The sequence below is a fragment of the Caloenas nicobarica genome, chromosome 1 (genome assembly GCF_036013445.1).
Source record: "Caloenas nicobarica isolate bCalNic1 chromosome 1, bCalNic1.hap1, whole genome shotgun sequence".
Lineage (NCBI taxonomy): Eukaryota > Metazoa > Chordata > Aves > Columbiformes > Columbidae > Caloenas > Caloenas nicobarica.
The window spans coordinates 24,993,517-25,012,512 of record NC_088245.1 but is presented as its reverse complement, the minus strand read 5'-3'; the positions used below and the strand labels follow the sequence as shown (position 1 = coordinate 25,012,512).

The following is an 18,996-nucleotide window of genomic DNA, read 5'->3' as shown; positions in this document are numbered from 1 at the left end:
AATCAGGCTTTCTGTAAAGTAGTTTTAGAAGCCTTCATTCTTAAAAGAGCCTCATTAACAGGCTTCATCCTTTGTATGATGCTTATGGAGATTCGCAATTTAACAGTTTTCTGTCAACTAAACAAAGAACACAGAAGAACAATGTTCTCTGAACTGGTTCAGATTTTAACATCAAATTTGTAACTGCAATCTGAAGACATGCACAAACAGAAAATAATGATTTTTCCAAAGACTCACAAAAGTCATTCATTTCTCAGTTTTGGCCACTCAAAATCTACTATTTTATACCTATTCTATTAATCTCATGTTAATGTCACTGCATATGTTGCCTTAAGATACTGATTTACTAATGACTTCAGAAATCACACGTAAGAAAATGGAGAGTCCAAGAGTACTTTTTAATGAAATTTCATTGCAGATTACTAACCTGAACAAGAACAAAATAGCGTTTTTTCCACCGCTTCCAAACCTTCTGTCCTAGAGCATACAAATATCTGCAAAGGAAATAATAAAGAGAACGTTTTTCCATTAATAAGTGGCATAATATTAGGAAGATTCAACACAAATGAGTGTATTCATTTGCTCTTCCTACTCTGCTGCTTCTTCAGTGCTGTCACATCTAAGAAGTGATTTTTCTTCTATTTACTCAGATCATAAAAATGCAAAGAGATATTGCTTTTTACTCAAAACAAGACAAAAAGCAGAAAAAAAAAGATGTCATATTTGAGAAGGCTAGCCTGCTTATCACTTATATTTCACCAATTGCCTCTGAAAGTAGAAAAAATAGCTTCAAGTAGAACCCTTTTGACTACACAGAAATAATGAATGTTGAAAAAGTTAAACTGCCCAACACCTTTTTTTTTTTTTTTTCCACGTGGTTTCCATAGCTTTGCTAATGTTTCTCTAGTCTGTGAGAAGTCAGTCAGAGTGCCAGTCTGGGAAAATGCTCAAATAACAAAATGCTGGCAGACGCACAAGATTAATTTTTTTTTTGTTTCCAGAGTAAACTAGAATCTAATTTCCCAAACAGAAGCACTTCACTACAAACACTTTCAGATTACAAAAAACTCCTTGTCACCTTAGCAATTTCCAGACTTTGAACGAGACGATGTAATCAGGAGTATCAACCAGTGAGATGACAAAACCACAGATGTTTATACCGTTTGGTGGCAGAGGAAGCACCCTCGCTACTTAAGAAGTTGCAGCATGTTTTATGGCACTATAGCGACACTTTTTTCTGTCGCTGTGGTCATGTTGTACTGTTGTTAAGAAGGACAGCAAGAGGAAAAGGATGAGCTGTGGGATCGCAAGCATGAGCCTACGAGTGGTAAGGATCAGCTGCTTAAAACCTGATAGGAGAGCAAAATGTTACCCAGGAGATGTCCCTGCTGGCCGGCCAGCTGCTATCACGGGCATCCAGTACAAGTGGGTGGTTGAAAGGCAGAACAAAGGTCCGAATTGTTCAGGCCAAAGAAAGCTGGCTTCACAGGGCACTCTCCAGAGGATGCTGGCACATATATTATGGAGAAGTTATAACAGTTATGATTGGAGATGTTTGGTTGGATGGTTGGTAGATGGGCAGGTACCTTTGTGGTAAGAGGACAGGGTCTGCTGCCCTCTACTTTCCGATCACTTCTGGGGCTTTGTTGCCTGGTGTTTTTTTACTCAGTTGAAAAACAGAGCAATGAACCAACATCTCATGTGAAACAGACAAGTAAGATGCAGCCAAAACACTTTTTCCACCTTTCCTGGGCATAAACTCAAGCATATTCTTTCCTACTTTAGGTATCACAAAGGACAGTTATTATGTAATGGTTATTAACTGTGGTGGTTTGTCAGATAATGTAGCAGCTCCCTCATTACTACAGCACTGATATTTTGCCATTCTCCAGCTCCTGCTACACCTGTGTTGAAACTCTGCCTCCTTTGGTTTTTCTGCTTTCTGTTCATACGAGAGAGAGGACAGTTGGCTTTGTGTACAGGATTGCCCTGTGATGTAGCTTTCTTTGAATAGTCCAGATCCTGCCACAACCCTTTTAACTTCTTAATTCTGATTATTATACACTCAATAAAAAGAAAGGAGAGGAGTAAGGGTTATGTCAGAAAAGGTACCAAAAAAGGGCCTACTAGTGTTTATTTGAAGGTTTATAATGTTTTGCAACTAGGGAAACAGCCCACAGTGACAGGAGCATATTCCCCTGTAAAATATGAACTGTTTCACTTTTCACATATGTTTCAAAAGAGCCAGGCCTGTTCCCCTAAATCAGAGAATTTACTTTCCCCAAAGCATACCGCATTGCAACTGCCCCGTTAACCCCTTTGCTGTTGCCGTAGAGTGGAGGGGGAATGATGGATGAATTTTACTCAGCCTTCAAGATTAATGACTGAGGGGCAGAAAAATAAAAGGGTCCACAGGTGGCCGATCCCAAGCCTGCCCTGTTCTTCACGGTGATTCTGCCACCGCATCCCTCAGAATATCCTGTAGGTTTCTCTGATGTTTGTCAGAGGACAACTGCCCCATGGACTGTGAACACTGAGAATACACAGTCCTCAAACGCTACAGTACAAAGGTATCCTGACCATGTCCCCACGCGCTTGGCATGACTTAAATGACTGTAAAGGAGCCATAGAGTAACAGAGGAGTCTTCCTGATTGAGAGTAATCCTGGCATCATCAGCAGCAGTGACTTCAAGTTCCAACGGGAACACAGCAGAATATGAGTAACCCAACCCTAGAAACACCAGGTTTAACTCATTCTTTTTCATTATTAATGGAGCCCGGTATAGAAAGGCTCTTTTAAAATAAGAGATCTTAAAAGAACATTTGCTATCAGAGAAAAGGTTGGTTGCTTTTAAAGTTACTTTTCCTGTAAGGTATACCACATATGGTCCTGCACTATAGGCAGAACTATGACAAGTTACAGTAAATTCGAAATTATAAAATGAGAAAGTATACAAAAAAGAAATTAAATAGCAATGTGCGCTTTTTATTCCTCCTATAAATCACTTCCAACGAAGGTGGTAAATATATCTTCCTTGGGAGAGGAAAAAAAATCTTCCTTGGGAGACAAAGGAGGGGAACATTAACTATCTGACTTTAAAATCTGCTGGTCTCAGAGAAGATTAAGTAACAAAGAAAATAACATTCATGACACAAAGCTGGGATTCAGTAGAGAAGTGCAAAGCCTTATGTTACTTGGTTTTACAAATCACTATAAACACACAGTTATAATCTTACGTTATTAATCCCTATTCCAGTGCCATGTCTAATGGTGACAGGTTTTTTTAACGTAGAAAGTTTCAGCCATTTACAAGGGATATATTCTGTGCTCATCTTAAGTGTGCATGCTCCTGAAAGATGAGGAGATTAATTCTTACTTAAGAGTCTAACATTATACCCAGAAGGAGCCAAATATCCTAGACTCTTAGAATCCTGTTTGAACTTCTCTTTCTCATTTATTTTCCACTGGGGAAAAAAAAAAAAAAAAAGGAAGCAGAGGACCGAAGAACCTTGTTAAATTTGAATGGTAATATCTAGGTTTTGTAGAAACTGCAGTTGATGTCCAGAACAGAAAAAGTCTAAAAGAGATGCTTTCCAGAATTAAATGACACTTGAGTTTCACCACTGGAGCAGAAAATTGAGAGGTTAACAGATTCAGAAGTGAACCAAGTCCTAGAGCTAAGTTGGAGAATGTTTTATTTTTTAAGATGGGCAAGTGCATCACTTTTCACAGGTCTGAGGTAAATGTCAGTACCACAATCCAGAGCAGACCCACATAGTCACCAACTCACAGAGCTGCAGCCTGCTGTTTCTCTACTCATAGGTGTATCTCTATTAACCTACAAGCCTTGCTCACTCCATCCAAACAAACGTGCATAAGATGCATCGTGTTAATTCTTCAGACTGTTTTAAAAAACCTCAGCAGCAACAAGAAAGACACAGCAGCTGTTCTTTCAAATTCTATAGGTAAAATATTCTGTGCAACACAAAGAAGAAACTGATATTCAGAAGTAGCCAATTCTATATTCCTAAAAATGAACCACACCATTTGGTACAATTTTTCTCACTCTAATTCGGCTTCCAGAGTTGGTATAATCTGAAATAATTCCTGAATTATTACTGTTCAGCCGTACACTGAGAAGGAAGATACTGAAATGCTTCCCCTGTATCTGAGCACTGAAATAGTAATTGCTTATTACTAAATAGATTTATTTTGACTTCTCTTTAAGACTACGTTTTGAGAGTGTTTAATGAGTACACTGACAAGAAGCTAGGAAAGATTGGCTTTCTGATATATATAGAAGCAGATATAGACAGATGACTTTTAGTTGGTAAAAATATATTAATATAATAAATAAGATATGTATACATAACATCTCCATCTGTACATGTGCACATGAGAAAGCATATTTACAGTTAGTATGTATGTGCTTGGTTGCCTTCTTCAGTCTTTTTATATTACTCACATAATTTCCAGTAACTTAAGACTAGTACACTTGCTTTTATACAGCACATAGAAAACAGGACCTTGATCAAACATGTCGAGTCATTAAGTGTTACCCCAATGTAAAGACTTTCTAACACAGTTTTGCAGTAATATGAAAACACAACCAAACATACAAACCATGCAATCTCTTTCCTGAGACTTTTGCTTTTAAAAAGAGTGCTACAATTTTATTTTTCTCTACACTATTTAATACTGCTTTCTCTCTCTTGATTCCCAAATTAAAAAGTAAAAACTGGATTTGTATTTAGTCACAGATTTACCTGATTATACCTCACAATGCTTACAATATAGCAGAAAAATAAACATTAAATATTTAAAGCTCACTTTCCTGGAAAACAAATAAAAATACAAGAAATTACATTTCCACTATAAAACACAGAAACACCTGCATAAAAATATTTTGTATATCATCTTGTGTCAGTCATAATCTTTTCTCCTCCAGAAACAGAATGAACAAACTGAAGAACCATTTTCTTTAAAAAGTCTGAGCATCATGATATTTTAAATATATAAAGGTTGAATATTTTTCAAAGTGCATTTCCTTGTGCTACAAAAATGCAAAACCATATTGCTAAATACTATAGTTCAGTTTCAATTATGTGATGGCATACACAGGAAAGAAGATGGCAGCTTATTTGCTGTAAGTCCATGCTGCGAGAGTACAGGGTTCTACTTTTTGATGAAAAAATCAGCACTAATGAATAGCTGAAAAACATAATTGAGTGTGGAATACTGGAGCTATTCACTGCTGGAGAAATGAGAAAGGACTTACGACTTCTACAGAGATCATTTTTAGATCAGCCTTTTTATTCTAAGGAACGAAGCAATCTATCTACATCTTGAATGATAAATTCTCTACTTGTAAAAGGCTTCATTTATCACAAACAATGAAAAAATACAGAAAGAAAAATCAATACGTGTAGCAGTTTAGTCCAGCAAAGGCCTTTCTTAGAGAGAAACCTCAGTCAAGGTTGAAAGAGCAATTAATGCAGTCTCAAAAATCTGGGCCACTCTGATAGAGTTCGGTTAACATGTGGCAGAAGTAATCATCCACTTGTGAAAATGATTTTCAGTTCATTCTCAAACACCTTTCAGACACTCATGATCCCATTTAACTGACAACAATACAGGCTATCTGTGGGCATCATTGCATTCGCTGTGAGAGCCAATGGGGACCAAATGCCCACAGGCACTTTCAGTCATCCCTGCATAAAAGGAATCTTCCTTGCACCGCATTCCTTCTTTTATTTAACCCCGCAAGATTAAGCCATTTTTTGTCTTCAGTTGAGGACGAGAGAGAGAAAACTGATTCAAGACAACAATATGACCTGGGTCATAAGAAACCTAGCTGTAAACATTCTCGGATTCATTTTAGTACTTTCTGTGCTCTTGAGAAAGAGAACTAAATGAGCCTTCAACAGATGGAATGAAAAAAAATCAGCTAAACTTCTACTGTAATTATGCCTGCTAAGAATAAAGAAATGTTGAAGAATGTCAAGTAATACAAACATCACAGCCACAGAAGACAGTTCCATTTATTCCAATGAGCAAGATACTCATGATATGAATAAGAAAACGTGTGGGGTTTTTTTTCCCCCCAAACAAATTTCACTTACAGTATAAATGGTTATTGGTGTGCTGGAAGATCAGATGTCCCTAGATTCTTTAACAGTCATATTTTACTGCACTCCAGAGCGCTTCAACATTTGTGAATATGCATGCCAGTACTTATGGAACCTGTGAAGTAACTGCAATGGCAACTTGAGAATTACTAATCCAATTTATGTCATATAATGAAAACTATTTGGTATGTAAAGTGGGAGTGTTTGTCAAGACAGAAAAATATCCTTTAGCCTTGAAAGAATTCCAAGTAACAAAAGAATGAAATCCTTGAGATGCAACATAAACACAGGAAGTGCTCCGATTCTAATGTAATCTAATTGTAATGTAAACAGGTAATGCAGCACAACTGCGAAACAGCTGGTGCTGAGGAGCAGACACCAACTCTCTGTGCTTTTTGAGGCAGAATTCTTCTGACTAGTTCTAGTCCGAACCCATGGACCAAATAGCTACCAGTGGTTGCAGCACATACGGGTGCACCCCTGGAGCTCATATCTTGGTTTAATTCCCTCTAAAGGGATAACGGTCTGTGAATACAAACTGTTGCATGACAAATGACAGTAAGCAGGAACAACTAAGAGATTGGTTTTAAAAGTTAAAGTCTGAACCGAAAAGAGAATGTTGACGTGGTAGAAAAAGTCTCAATTGCACTGCTCTCCCTTGCGCATCCAGTTTGGCTGTGGAAACAGTTCTTTACATTGTCAGACCTCAGATCAACTCAGAAGCATCCTGGACACCCAGAAGCATCTGGGCATCCAGCACAGACATGTCTCCACGTCACTGGAAGCACATGACACTGCAATTAGATTGAAAAACTGGTGACCCTTCTTCCAGCCAAGCGTTGATATTACTCGTCGTCTAGAAAGCTTAAATGACTGAGGTCTTGTTAATATGAAAAATCTACTTTTGTTTTGAGGTCATACACTGCCACTGACGGAATCAGTCAAAACACTCTGCTCAGTGTCACACTGGTACAAAACAAATCAATGAACTAAGCCGCCAATTGAAGCAATTCCAATTCCGGAGTCCCAGTGTTGAAAATAGGTCTCTTCTGGGAAGAGTGGCAGAGGGTGGTAAGAGTAGTGAACTCTTTTAGGAACGATACTTGGCTTTGGTTACTTCTGGCTGCTTATGTATTTCTTTTCACTGTCTGGAAAGCTACTTTTGAATTGATATAACTTTAATTTCATAAAGAATACAGACCTCAGCAGAACTAGTTGTGTGTTTTTATGGTAAGAAAACATACAAGTAGAACAAGATGCATACATTTCCACCCTAAAGGTCGTCCGTTCTAAGTATTTTCACAATATTTGTTGTCATCATCACTAGTACGTATTTTAAAGTCCTTATGAATTCGTATAAAGACGAACAGCTGATCCAGCGAATGCATGAGGAAATATGTTATGCCTGGCATCCCTATTTGTGATTTAAAATGAAGCACAGAAATTGTCATAATGTATTAGTCTAGCACTTTCCTTCAAATTGTGCACACAGGAGATGTTTATTCAGAATGTTTATTCAGAATTATTTTTTAAAATTCTTGACAGATGGATTTTTTAAAAAATCCCTAAAGTAATTCAAATAAACCCACTATTTTTAAACTTCACCAAAGTTTTGAAAAAAACCAGCTTATCAAGTCCTAACTTACCTAGCATTATTTTCTTAATAGGAACATTGCTTGACACTTGAGTAGTGCTTTATAAACTTCAGTATAAACTACTCCTCACAACACATCCAATGAGGGAGGTTAGCATTATTACATTAATTTCTGTGGGAGAGAAACCAAAGTGGAGAGAAGCGAGAACTGTTCAGAACCTGAGGTCCTGGTGCAGCAGAAGAAACATTCAGGAAAGCCTCACAGCAGCCCTTGTCTTCCAGACACTGGAAAATGCATTTCAGAAGCCTGTAAAGCTGTTACAGCCTTTTCACATTGTTGTGTCAAAACATGCAAATTGTTCATGAATTACAAAAAATAGAAAAGAAAATGCCCCAGAGGGAAACAGCAAATTAAATGTGTTTGTCTTCGCGACTCCACTATGCCACTTTCAGTGACCACGTTTCCCTTATACTTCGTATGGATCCAGTGTAAACTACCAGGGGCATATTTCACCTCCAGAGCTCTGCAAACCGCCCTTTGGAAGTGCCTTTCTGTGTCCATGGGCTACAGCAGATCCCTACAGTGCCCTGAATCCAAACGCAGGCATCACACTTGCCTGGAAACAGAGAAAATGAAGGAGGCTTTCTGTACCTAGGCATCATGACATTCACAGAAAATGTTTTTTGCTTGCAGTCCGACAAAAGTACGCATTCTAAAAACCAATTCAGAATAGTATATATTAGTTTGCTCTTTTCAGTCAGCGCTATGAGGTAAAGATTCTGGGATGCAATGACTTGACTTAGAGGATACTGAACAGAGACTACTTTGACAGTGAAGATTTCAAAATGCTTGACACATTTGGTAGAAAAAAGTTCCTTTTAGTTGTGCTACTACTGAGCAGTCCAGAATGAAAAGTGCTAGAGCACAATTTAAGCAACAGTGGGGAAAATGCAGTTACCTCCTTGGAATTCATATATAATATTTAAAATACAAGTCTCTCCCCACATTGCAGAAATAAAACCCTTTTTATTGGGAACTATAAGATTTTCTTCTGGATTAACATTTTGACACCTCATGCTCTCATAAATTGGAAAACTCCCTTTTCATCTACCAGGCTTCAGGTAAACATTGGAACCCACAAATACCATTTCTCTTTCCATAAATATACAATGGCAGAAAAACATGATGCTGTCCGTGTCCGTGGAGTAGACTGTCTCCGTATCATCTCTAGCACCTCCAAGGAATGTAGGAGCAGTGCCAGACATTAATTTCCATTCTCACACAGCAATGCAACTGTTATGGCTTGTTTCCATGAACTCAAATTAGTTACATTTAATTGTGCATTTTAGACATCCCTGGACAGGTTTGTGAAAGAGAAATTCAATTGCATTGAATGTTAGTATACGCAAAGAACCATATCGGGCTCAGAAAGTTCTTGCTCTGCAGATGAGTGAAGTCTGAAAGAGCACTGAGACTACTCTCAGAAACTTTCCCAGCCATCTGCTGCTGGCCACAGCGGGAGACATGATACCGGGTTAGATGAACTTTTGATCCAAGACAACAGGGCTAATCTAACATTCTGAAAGAGACATTCTGCCTTGGAAAACCTACCCATGCAGAACACAACTGTAGCTGTGCAGAGTCAAAATAGTACTTTTAGACTTCTGGCCACCTTTTGATGACAATACAGGAGTAAGAACAAGGAATAAAGCCTTCATAGCACGACATAGCTAATCAGTTCTCTTATAACATCCATTTTAAGAAACTTTCCTATGCAGAATACATGAGATGCCAAAGAAACAAAAAGATTTCTGACTCTATGTCACTTCGGCTCTTTTGAAGAAACTTTCTCTACGAAAGAACAGAAGTGGCTGCCCAAAAGCACATTCGGGCCTCTACATTGTTCCCAACAGGATGCGGAGGGAAGCAGCAGCTGGATGGAAGCCTGCAGTTACACATCCCCAGAACCTTCTCCTATACTCATGCTATTATTGGTTCTAGGAGTTTATCTAGAAATGGCGTCTCTGTATTTAGGAGTTGCTAGTGGATTTTCGTTTCAATGAATTTCCATAACGGTTTTCTCAACCCTCTTAAAATTTCAAAATCTACACCTAGTAGTACAGTCCTACATCTCAACTACCTGTGCCTAGGGGCAGCTCTTTCAGTTCACTCTGAAATGGCCACCTATTAGTATTGTTCAGTGATTGCCTTGTGGCACTGGAAGGGACAGCTTCCAGTGTATGATAATTTGCATTAGAACTGTTAACGTGATTGAGTGCTTATCCTTGGAAATGCCACACAGAAACAACCAACCTAAAACTGAATTTTGCAGGAGTTATTCTGGGAAACAATAGAAATGCCTCACTGAGAAATATATTCCCTTTGAGCAACTCACTTTAGTATCCCTTCACAGAAATCAGGATTTTTAAAGTGGATTAACATAATTAGGAAAAAAAAATCCCAAAGAAATGTTAGTATCTTGAAAATGGTTTTGATTTTGGTGGTGGTTAGACAAAAACAAAAAAGTGGTATACAAGAAAGATATACGCCTATAACAACAGCACGGATTTGCTCTTTGTCAAAAGTTCTTTACTGTAAAAAATACGTGGAAAATAAAAAAATTCAAATGCACTGTCCCTGCACTAGAGTAATTAAACTGGAGCTGATTCACGTTTGGTACTGTAGGACTTCAGGCACACAGAATTTACCACCTGTGAGGGAGCATCAGAGCCATCTACTGGGGTCAGCCCGTTCCTGCTGCACAGGATTGCTCTGACAAGCAACTGTCTCCCCAAAATAGCAATACTAAAGTGATATTCAACTGTCAAACTGCTGTTACGTAAAAACAAACAAACAAAAATTCATAAAATCTAAGAGAAAATATAAATTGTAACACTGATGAACCCGATGTGAGAGGAGGTTTGAGCAGTTTCTCCTCACATCAAGTTTTAGAAATATTTTTTAAAAACCAGCATTTATTTGTATATAACACAAAGGTGTTATGCTAACAGTGTTATGCTATATGAGTGTTTTGCTATCAATTTAAATGGAACAAATACTAGAATTAATTTATTGGTATCACTTATTGATTACTGTTCAAATCTGAGATTTTTTTAATCTCTTTCCCCAAACCGAACTTTGTGTGTGTGTGTGTGAGTGTATTTAGACACACATATATAAAAGGACTGATCTCCTACTATAGCTCAGGCAAGAGTTAGAGAGCAGAGTAGTTCCAATGTCCTTAAACGTACTGGAATAGCTACCTCCACTCTCCAAATATTTAATTTACCAAAATAGTGTAACAGATTTTATTGGAATTTATGGAGCTAAATTTCCAACTAGGTTTTAATAACTCCCACATTAAATATTTTTAAACGTTCTCCTAAAATAGATAGTATATATACAGTGAAAACCTTGACATTTATAGCTACTAAGAAGCTACACTCGGAAACTCCTAAAATTAACATTGAATTGCTTTATCTGTATTGGCTAGGAAAATAGGCACTTTCCTCAAATATAAAAGCTCTCACAAAACAATATAAACCATCAAAAGTGAGATTAATTTAGCTGCATTGTAATCATAGTCCCATCTTCTCCCTGAATTTAACCATGCTGCCCTCCTGTGGGTGTCAGGATATGTATAATGCAATGGCCCAGACTAAGAAAATCTGTTTCAAATTGATCTCTGCTACCTGTTTGTGACTGACTCGAATAAAGAAAAAGCAACTGTGTAACCACAAAAAGTTGTTAAATTCAACTTCCGGGCAAGAACTATGAAACTTATATTTGAATATTTTAAATAAGTAGAATGTCTTATTATTCCACAAGTCATGTATATATGGGAGCACAGAGTCATACATATTAATAATACATTTGTTCTCAAATTAGGGGGAGAACATTCATTGCGTAATGACGAGTTACTTCATCTGTTGAAGTCCCAACACAGTTGAACACATGTATTATAAAGATTACCCAAGAACTCAAAAATCATTTGCAAAAATTGTAATATTTGTAGTATTTTTTTTCCTGGTACAGAGATACCAAATACACCCTGAGGAACTATTGAGTCAAAAAATATGTCCTTAAAGAAAAATATCAGAATTGTTTGGAATAGAAAGAAGAATCTAAAATCAAAGAGACGTACAATCAATTGTTAAAACAAATTGACTCCTGCAGAAAAAAATATGTTTGGATTAATTACATCTCCATAAAGCCTGTTTTCTTATAAGCTCTGTTACTATTTCACTGGAAATTAATATTATGCACTAAAACTTCTATATAATTTGAGCTCATCTCTACTCCGTTTGAGTTGTGAGATTTGTTAAATCATTAGTTTAAAACAGACCAGTACAAAACAGATACCAAACCCACTGAGGTACAAAAGCTGGAGTGACACAACGCTGCTGTTTTCCTTCTAGACTAAATTTGTAAATGCCGACAAATTACGCTTAAAGTCTTAATGATAAAGAATGCTTAAAAATACATTTTTCTTTCCAAAGAACAACTAAAATTTCTACAAGCTACAAAAGGCAGAGTGATACTTCCTGATTCTAAAATAATAATGTCAGAAAGTAAACACTTTTTCTTTAGAAACTTCTGTGTCTTTATCTCAGAAATAAAAATGAAAAGTGAAATGCTGAATTTTAAATCAAGCCACTACCTGCCAAAATATTTTATATATTTTTGAAAGGACTGTGAAATAAATATAAAGTCTCAGGAAAGCAAAAAAAACCGTAAGAAATTATTTTGGACAAGACGAGACATTTAGTTTAGTCACATGCTACTCTGTGCCAATTAACGAAGTCGCTAACATGCCATTTCAATAAAAAACAATTGACCTAAGTAGTGGGGCTAATTAAATGAAGTAAGATAATTAAATGCTTCTCAAGATATAATAAAAAAGTATGGCTGAAAGTGTTCCATAATGTTGTCTTTTTGTTTTCCTGTTATCTGCTTCTCTGCTGAGTTTTAATCAGTGTATCTATATGCATAAAAGATAGTGTCCAGATGTTAATGTGTTACTGGCAGGAATCAGGTGTTCAATTATAATTTATTGAGTGTGCAAGGAAAAAACCCAAGCCTTCCATTAAGTAGAATACGTATAGCTCAATTAAAAATGAATGTAGCATTTGTGATTAAATCAAACACTCACATTCTATAATGGCAACAAAATTTTACATGACATATGATTACTTTATTAACTTAATCATACAATACTAATCTAGGGATCAGATTTATCTTCTGTTTGAAAATTTCTTCTCTATATACAAAATAATGGTAAAGCTTCAGTTACACATATCGTTGGTTCCTCTCCTCTGATACATTCTTTTGGCATAAATACTGAATGAAAGAAAAGCAACTCTAAAATTTTTGGCATTCTTACTCTAGCACATGTTCTCAGCTACTGGCAGTATTTGTTACATTGTGTTGCTTGTTGTTTGGATGCGCTCGTTTACTCAGAATGTGTTTCTAAACGTCTTGACTGAAAGATCCTTAAAATGAGATCTCATGCCCATGTAACATGGTGTTGGTTCCCATCCTAGCGCCCTTAACCTAAAAGGAATCAGTCTGTAGTCTATGTGTTCAGACCCTTCCTTCAGATTTCAGCTTGCCCTTCAAAGCTAAGATGTACAGCCGAATGCAAAAAGGGCTTGAGAGCCATGAACATTCATTTTTAGAAAAGAGATTGGCCGCCAGGTGTCCAGCTGTGAGGGGAGCACATCCTCGTATAGACTTGTCCCTGTCAGCACTACTGCGAACAGAATCATGTTTCTTACTCTCTTCTACCTGGGCAAAGGCATGGTGCAGTCCACTTAAAGCTTTGAATCAGAAATGAAGGAACACATGATAAAAATAGTAATTTCTAAGCCACTGATATCCCGAACAAGGGTTAGTAGTTTTTATTTAGGAATCTGTTATCTCACAGCTTTGGAATAAACCTTGAAGAAATGCAGATGGTGGTTTTGGGCTGGCAATCTTCTAACGTTAGCAGAGGAGATCCTCGTCTGCTAAAGCAAGGGAATTTGATTTGACTCCGATGGCGACAGCAGTGGAACTCAAACCTACACGTATCACAATTCCCCTACCAATTTGGCCCTGGTTTACTCCATAAAAGCAGCGTGAAAGACAATCAAACAGGTCTTTTCTGTCTCTTGCTCCAAAGACAAACCACGCACAGGATCTGACATATATTGCCTATGTGTTTTTCACCTACCTGATCTCTTTTATCATTTATGCATAAAGTGAAAAAAAAAATACCACATATTACAAAAAGACAAAGCAACACTACACCACTGAACAGACACAAAGTTAATTTAGGATGGAATTAAATTAAAACAGGTTTGTGACAGTAAGCACACTAAAAAGATTATTTGTAGTGCAGGGTGAACCCCTTCATGAGAGTTTTTATTTAAATAAAAGGACAGAGAGAACTAATCATGCAGAACGCTGTATGAAAGCACTGCTACACCAATGACACCACGGAAACCATCAGCCAACTAAGGCGATGCCGTCACGCTGCTTATCCAGGGATGTAAGATCTACTTGAGGACCTTGACAAAATGGTGCAGTATGGAACTGCCAACACAATTGTGCTGACATTTAATAGGACGTGGAGTATTTAAAGAGAGCTGGCTGTGATGAATATACTATTTGGCCAAAACAGCAGTATTGCGGGGCCACGGGGACTCTGTTACTATGTCAAAATTAAATGCAATACTGTAATAATTGAAATTATACTACTGCGGAGAAAAAAACCAACAACCACCACCACCAACAACAAAAATACACAAAAAACCCCAACGCCAACACTAAATTGAATTTATAAAAAGTTACTTCTGCCTTTAGATCCCATATAGCGTTAAAATTATTTTTGCTCATACAGAATAGCGTATTATGGATTGAAATCCAGCCTCAGACACAGTACAGCACAACTGACCCTACAGTATCGAACTAAGCCAGCATTCTGGAACATAGAGAGCATTAGACTGATCGTGTACGATTGGCATTTAAAATTAATTTTGCTGTCATAAATGCCATTGATTTTGTAGGGGTTTATATTCCAAAAGACAAAAATTAGGTGAATTTTACCTTCCTGCAAGTAACAGATGGGCAGCACAAGTGACAGAAGGACACAATGGGCAGGTGGCATGTCCCCATCCTTGCAGCTAATAGTACTGGCACTCTCTGTATGGAAATAATGCCAGGCCATACCAGACCATATGTAATGTCAATGTTTGTCAAGTGGAAATAACTCTTTCTTAAATTTTATGTCACAGATTAGTGTATGGTGCCAAGAAACAAATAGATCAGCTGATGAGAAAGGTTAATAAATAAATGGCATCTTTCACCTGCACGATATGTGTGCTACGCTGATTTGTAGTAGAATAAAGCAGTATAAAGAAAATCTAAAACAATGATTTAAATGATGTTTGATCCTGCCATCTGGGAAAATGAGAATATTGCTTAGGTGGCTATGTACGGTAATAACGTTATGAAAATTGCAATCACATCTTCATTACTACAGACTCATGCACGTAAGGGAAGTTTCCAGACAACGTCCAAAAGGACCTTATTTGGCAAAAAAGTTTAAAATTGTAATACAAAATAAATAAAAATATAATACAAAGTAAATATGTATATATACTACTATATATAATACTGGAATAGGTAATGAAGCAAGGGTACTTGTGTGTGATTTCATTCCAAAGATACTTTCAGCAATGTTTTGGGTATATTTACAGAGTAGTAACGTTTCTCTGAAGTTTTAAGCAAAACTAAGAGTAAAAGTCAGATGTTGTTCTGAATGATGATTTTCCAAACTTTGGGAACTGTGTAACAATAGTATGAAGAAATTTAAGATAAAGAAGCCAACTTGAACATTCCAGTCAGACCAGAGTCTCCTCAATTAGAGTATAGAGTTACTGGCAAACTCTCACTACTCTGAACTTATTACTGCAAATTTTAGAACACCTCTGATGTGATAATTTTTTTTTAACTGCTCAACATTTATTGTAGTAAAAATAAGCAGCCTACTTTATGCTGTCATTTTAGTAAGACAAATAATACACAGGAAAAAATAATGACCTGCCTATACTTCATGTTGTTATTAAACTACTCAAATCATGATCTTCTGTGTGAGGACCTAACAAGACATATTTTGCTACAACATTACAACATTCATTTTTTTAATACTACCTTCAATCAACATAGCCCTGAATGGTCAAACCATCTATTCTTCTTACCTTGTATATGAAAAACACTCCTATGTAAATTAAACCAAAGTTATTACTTAGTAGTTTAGGAAAAAAGTCAATTACAAATCACACTAAGCTTTACATTTTCTCAATTCCTCACCTACAATTTCATGAACTATTTTCAGTTAAACATTAGTTCATCATTTGGCCTTCTAAGTTACCACCAGCTTTGTTATTTTTAATGAAAATATAGAAAATTTCCTTTTTACACAATAATAGCTTTCTGAAGTTGTGATTTGAGTATTTCCAGTAACAAGCACGACTGTTTAGATTTTATTCTTCATACTTTTCAAAATTCCAATAAAGCAAACACTTGCAAACACAAATGTAAGATTTCACAGAAGCATGTCTTTCATGTATTTTCAGTATTAAACCCTTGCTTCAACCCTTGACATGGGCTTCAATAGAAGCTGTTGCCCAGTTTTGCCCAACTACTTTTGGGTACTTAAATGAAGTATCTAAACGAAAAAGTGTGCATGTACATTGGTAACTTAGTCTGAATAAAGATGTGCTTTCGAAGAGAATCTCTCCGTCGCCCCCAGTTGCAGCACTTTGCAAACTACACTCCTCTTGCATGAAATGAAATCAGCCGTGGTGCCCAGCCCATGCATGCCAGCCACTGAAGGGCAGCCAGCCTAAGACAAGACCAGGCAGAGACTGAACTAACTCCCCAGAAATGCATCTAAGGTGATGACCAGGCCCCCAGCAACCACTGAGTCGCTTTACAGATCCGTTTGGGCACACTTCACACTTGGCTGCCTCTGTAGTCAAGAAGGAGGCACATGCCAAGCACAGTTCGGGTCTTCCAGATTTCCACCTCTTTGTATTGGGTAGCATAATTTTGGTAGCCATCAGTGGCTAAAAATCCCTCACAGGTGCCTCAATTAGACATGTCTGGATTACTGCTCTTTGTACCATTCATCCTTCAGTTCTTCTCTCTCCATGGTAGGATCATCACATGCCATCTGCCATTTGGGAACAGGGCTTAATCTTATCCCTTTGGTGCAACAAGTGGCTGTTGCTAGCAGGTACTCAGTCAAACAGGCTCCCTCACACAGTGATGCTGCATTCAAATTTGCCATGAATTAGGAGTCCGTCACATAAACTACGATGACAAGTCCTCAGTGATGCTGCAGCACAGCTCATCACCACCTTTATAGTCTGAAGGTAATGTCTTCTCTAACGTGATCAACTGAAAATTGCTGCCAAGGTTTTTTTCACTTCTCTTTTTCCTTCACACATGCACAAAAAGACAAGGAAGTTTAGGTGGGGAGAGATTTAAAATTGAGAATTGCAGGCAGAAATTTGATAGTATAGCCTAGAAAAGTCTACCTACTTGTATGGGTCACTGAGATGCTTCGTCATAGGTTCTGAGATCTCACATTATAAGAAGAAAAAATTGACATTTACATCTCAATGCAAGGCACCATTAAGGTAAACTATAAGTCATAATCTGTGCCAAAATAATAAGAATTTAGGATCCAGTGAGACTGCGACATAACTGCATTAAAAATGCTGAGAACAAGGTACGAAAACCAGCATGTAGGAAACAGACCAGTGCCAAGAGGCCCAGCTCACTCCAGTTGATCATTTTGTGAGGCTTTATAAGGATTTTAGCAAAGATGAACCAAAAAAATGATTTGACACATGTGCAGTACTGATTATGGGGATTTTCCATACCTAATCAATTATTCATACTCAGTCCTAGTGAAGGCAGGAGGATATTGAACAAGTGTTGCTAAAGTTATGACCTAAAGACAAGACATATACAACTGAACTTGCATCATCTTGCTCATCACAGAGCTGAAGAAAACCCCTCTTAACATTTTGAGAAGTATGTAGCTTCTCAGTGAAATATAAGAAAAAGAAAATCTATATAAACAGTTGTAATGACTTCTTTAATGTGAGCATAGAATCATGTTTGAAATATGTTACATATTCATGATAACAGATCGTAAATCTATTCTCAGTTATTTTACTTCATGTCTAAGAAAGTTATGAGTAAAAACAATGCAAATTTTTTTTTAGAAAAAAATTATTTTTTAAGTTTTCTGACCATTAACCTTGCTCAACCCATAGATCTTTTCCACATGAAGTCTGTTGTGGTTAAGCTAAGTGTGTTTGTATCTAAATTTATCTCTCAGCCTTTACAAATATTTCAGATTAATTACTATGGAATGAATGAAGAATGACACCTTAATTAGTAATGCTTTTCTTGGCAATTAGGATTCTCTTTGCCTCTCTGAGCAATTAAAGTGGCAGTAGCATATCATTAAGGTCTTCAAGATTCCCCATGCCTCCTTAGAAGCAATTACTGTGGGAAGCACTGAAAATCAGGCTCATAGCTATAATCTATTTTCTAAGGATCTAGCAGCAGGATAAACACTTTTCTTCTTCCTGTAGTAGTAATTTTGCATTAACCCATCATCATTATCCAATCAATCATTAATGTAATTTTAATGTGCCATTTTTCATGAAGTTCAATTTTAATTTTAAAAAAGTAACTGATTACACTCAATTGATTTTGCAAAAGTGTATAATATTAAAATCATTTAAATGAAGGCAATTAACACATTAGCACTTTTCTCCACGGCAAAATGCTGGCGTTCATTTAGCACAATGACATACTAGCATTTAGCACAATTGTAACTAGCATCACAGAAAATACTTCTATGAGACATCTTGGACTAATAATAGTAAGGCATCCATACACCACTAAAGGTGACTTAAAATCAAGCCACTCTACCATTCTGCTTATAACCTACACAGGAAATTTTTACCTTAATACATACAAGCACATGTTGCCTCACGAATGTAAAAAGAAGGACAGGTTTGTCAGAATTCAGCAAGAAATATAAGAAAATTATAGCTACATGAATGGCATTTTTGACTCTCTGACTAAACAAAATATATACACTATTGCTATGGGACCCTAATTTTAAAATGTTTATTAATTATGGGTCATAATTTGACCGATATTTCTGCTGAACTGTAAAGTCACTGTTTAAGTTTTCAGA

General features: G+C 36.9%; 1 protein-coding gene across 1 annotated transcript in view; it reads right to left on the bottom strand.

The window, feature by feature from the left end:
- The window catches only part of CADPS2 (calcium dependent secretion activator 2), a 308,472-nt gene that overhangs the window by 119,457 nt on the left and 170,019 nt on the right, over positions 1-18,996 (bottom strand). Inside the window, exon 9 of the mRNA XM_065627091.1 lies at positions 428-494. Within this exon, the coding sequence (XP_065483163.1) occupies positions 428-494 (67 nt within the window). The remainder of the gene's footprint in view (positions 1-427; positions 495-18,996) is intronic.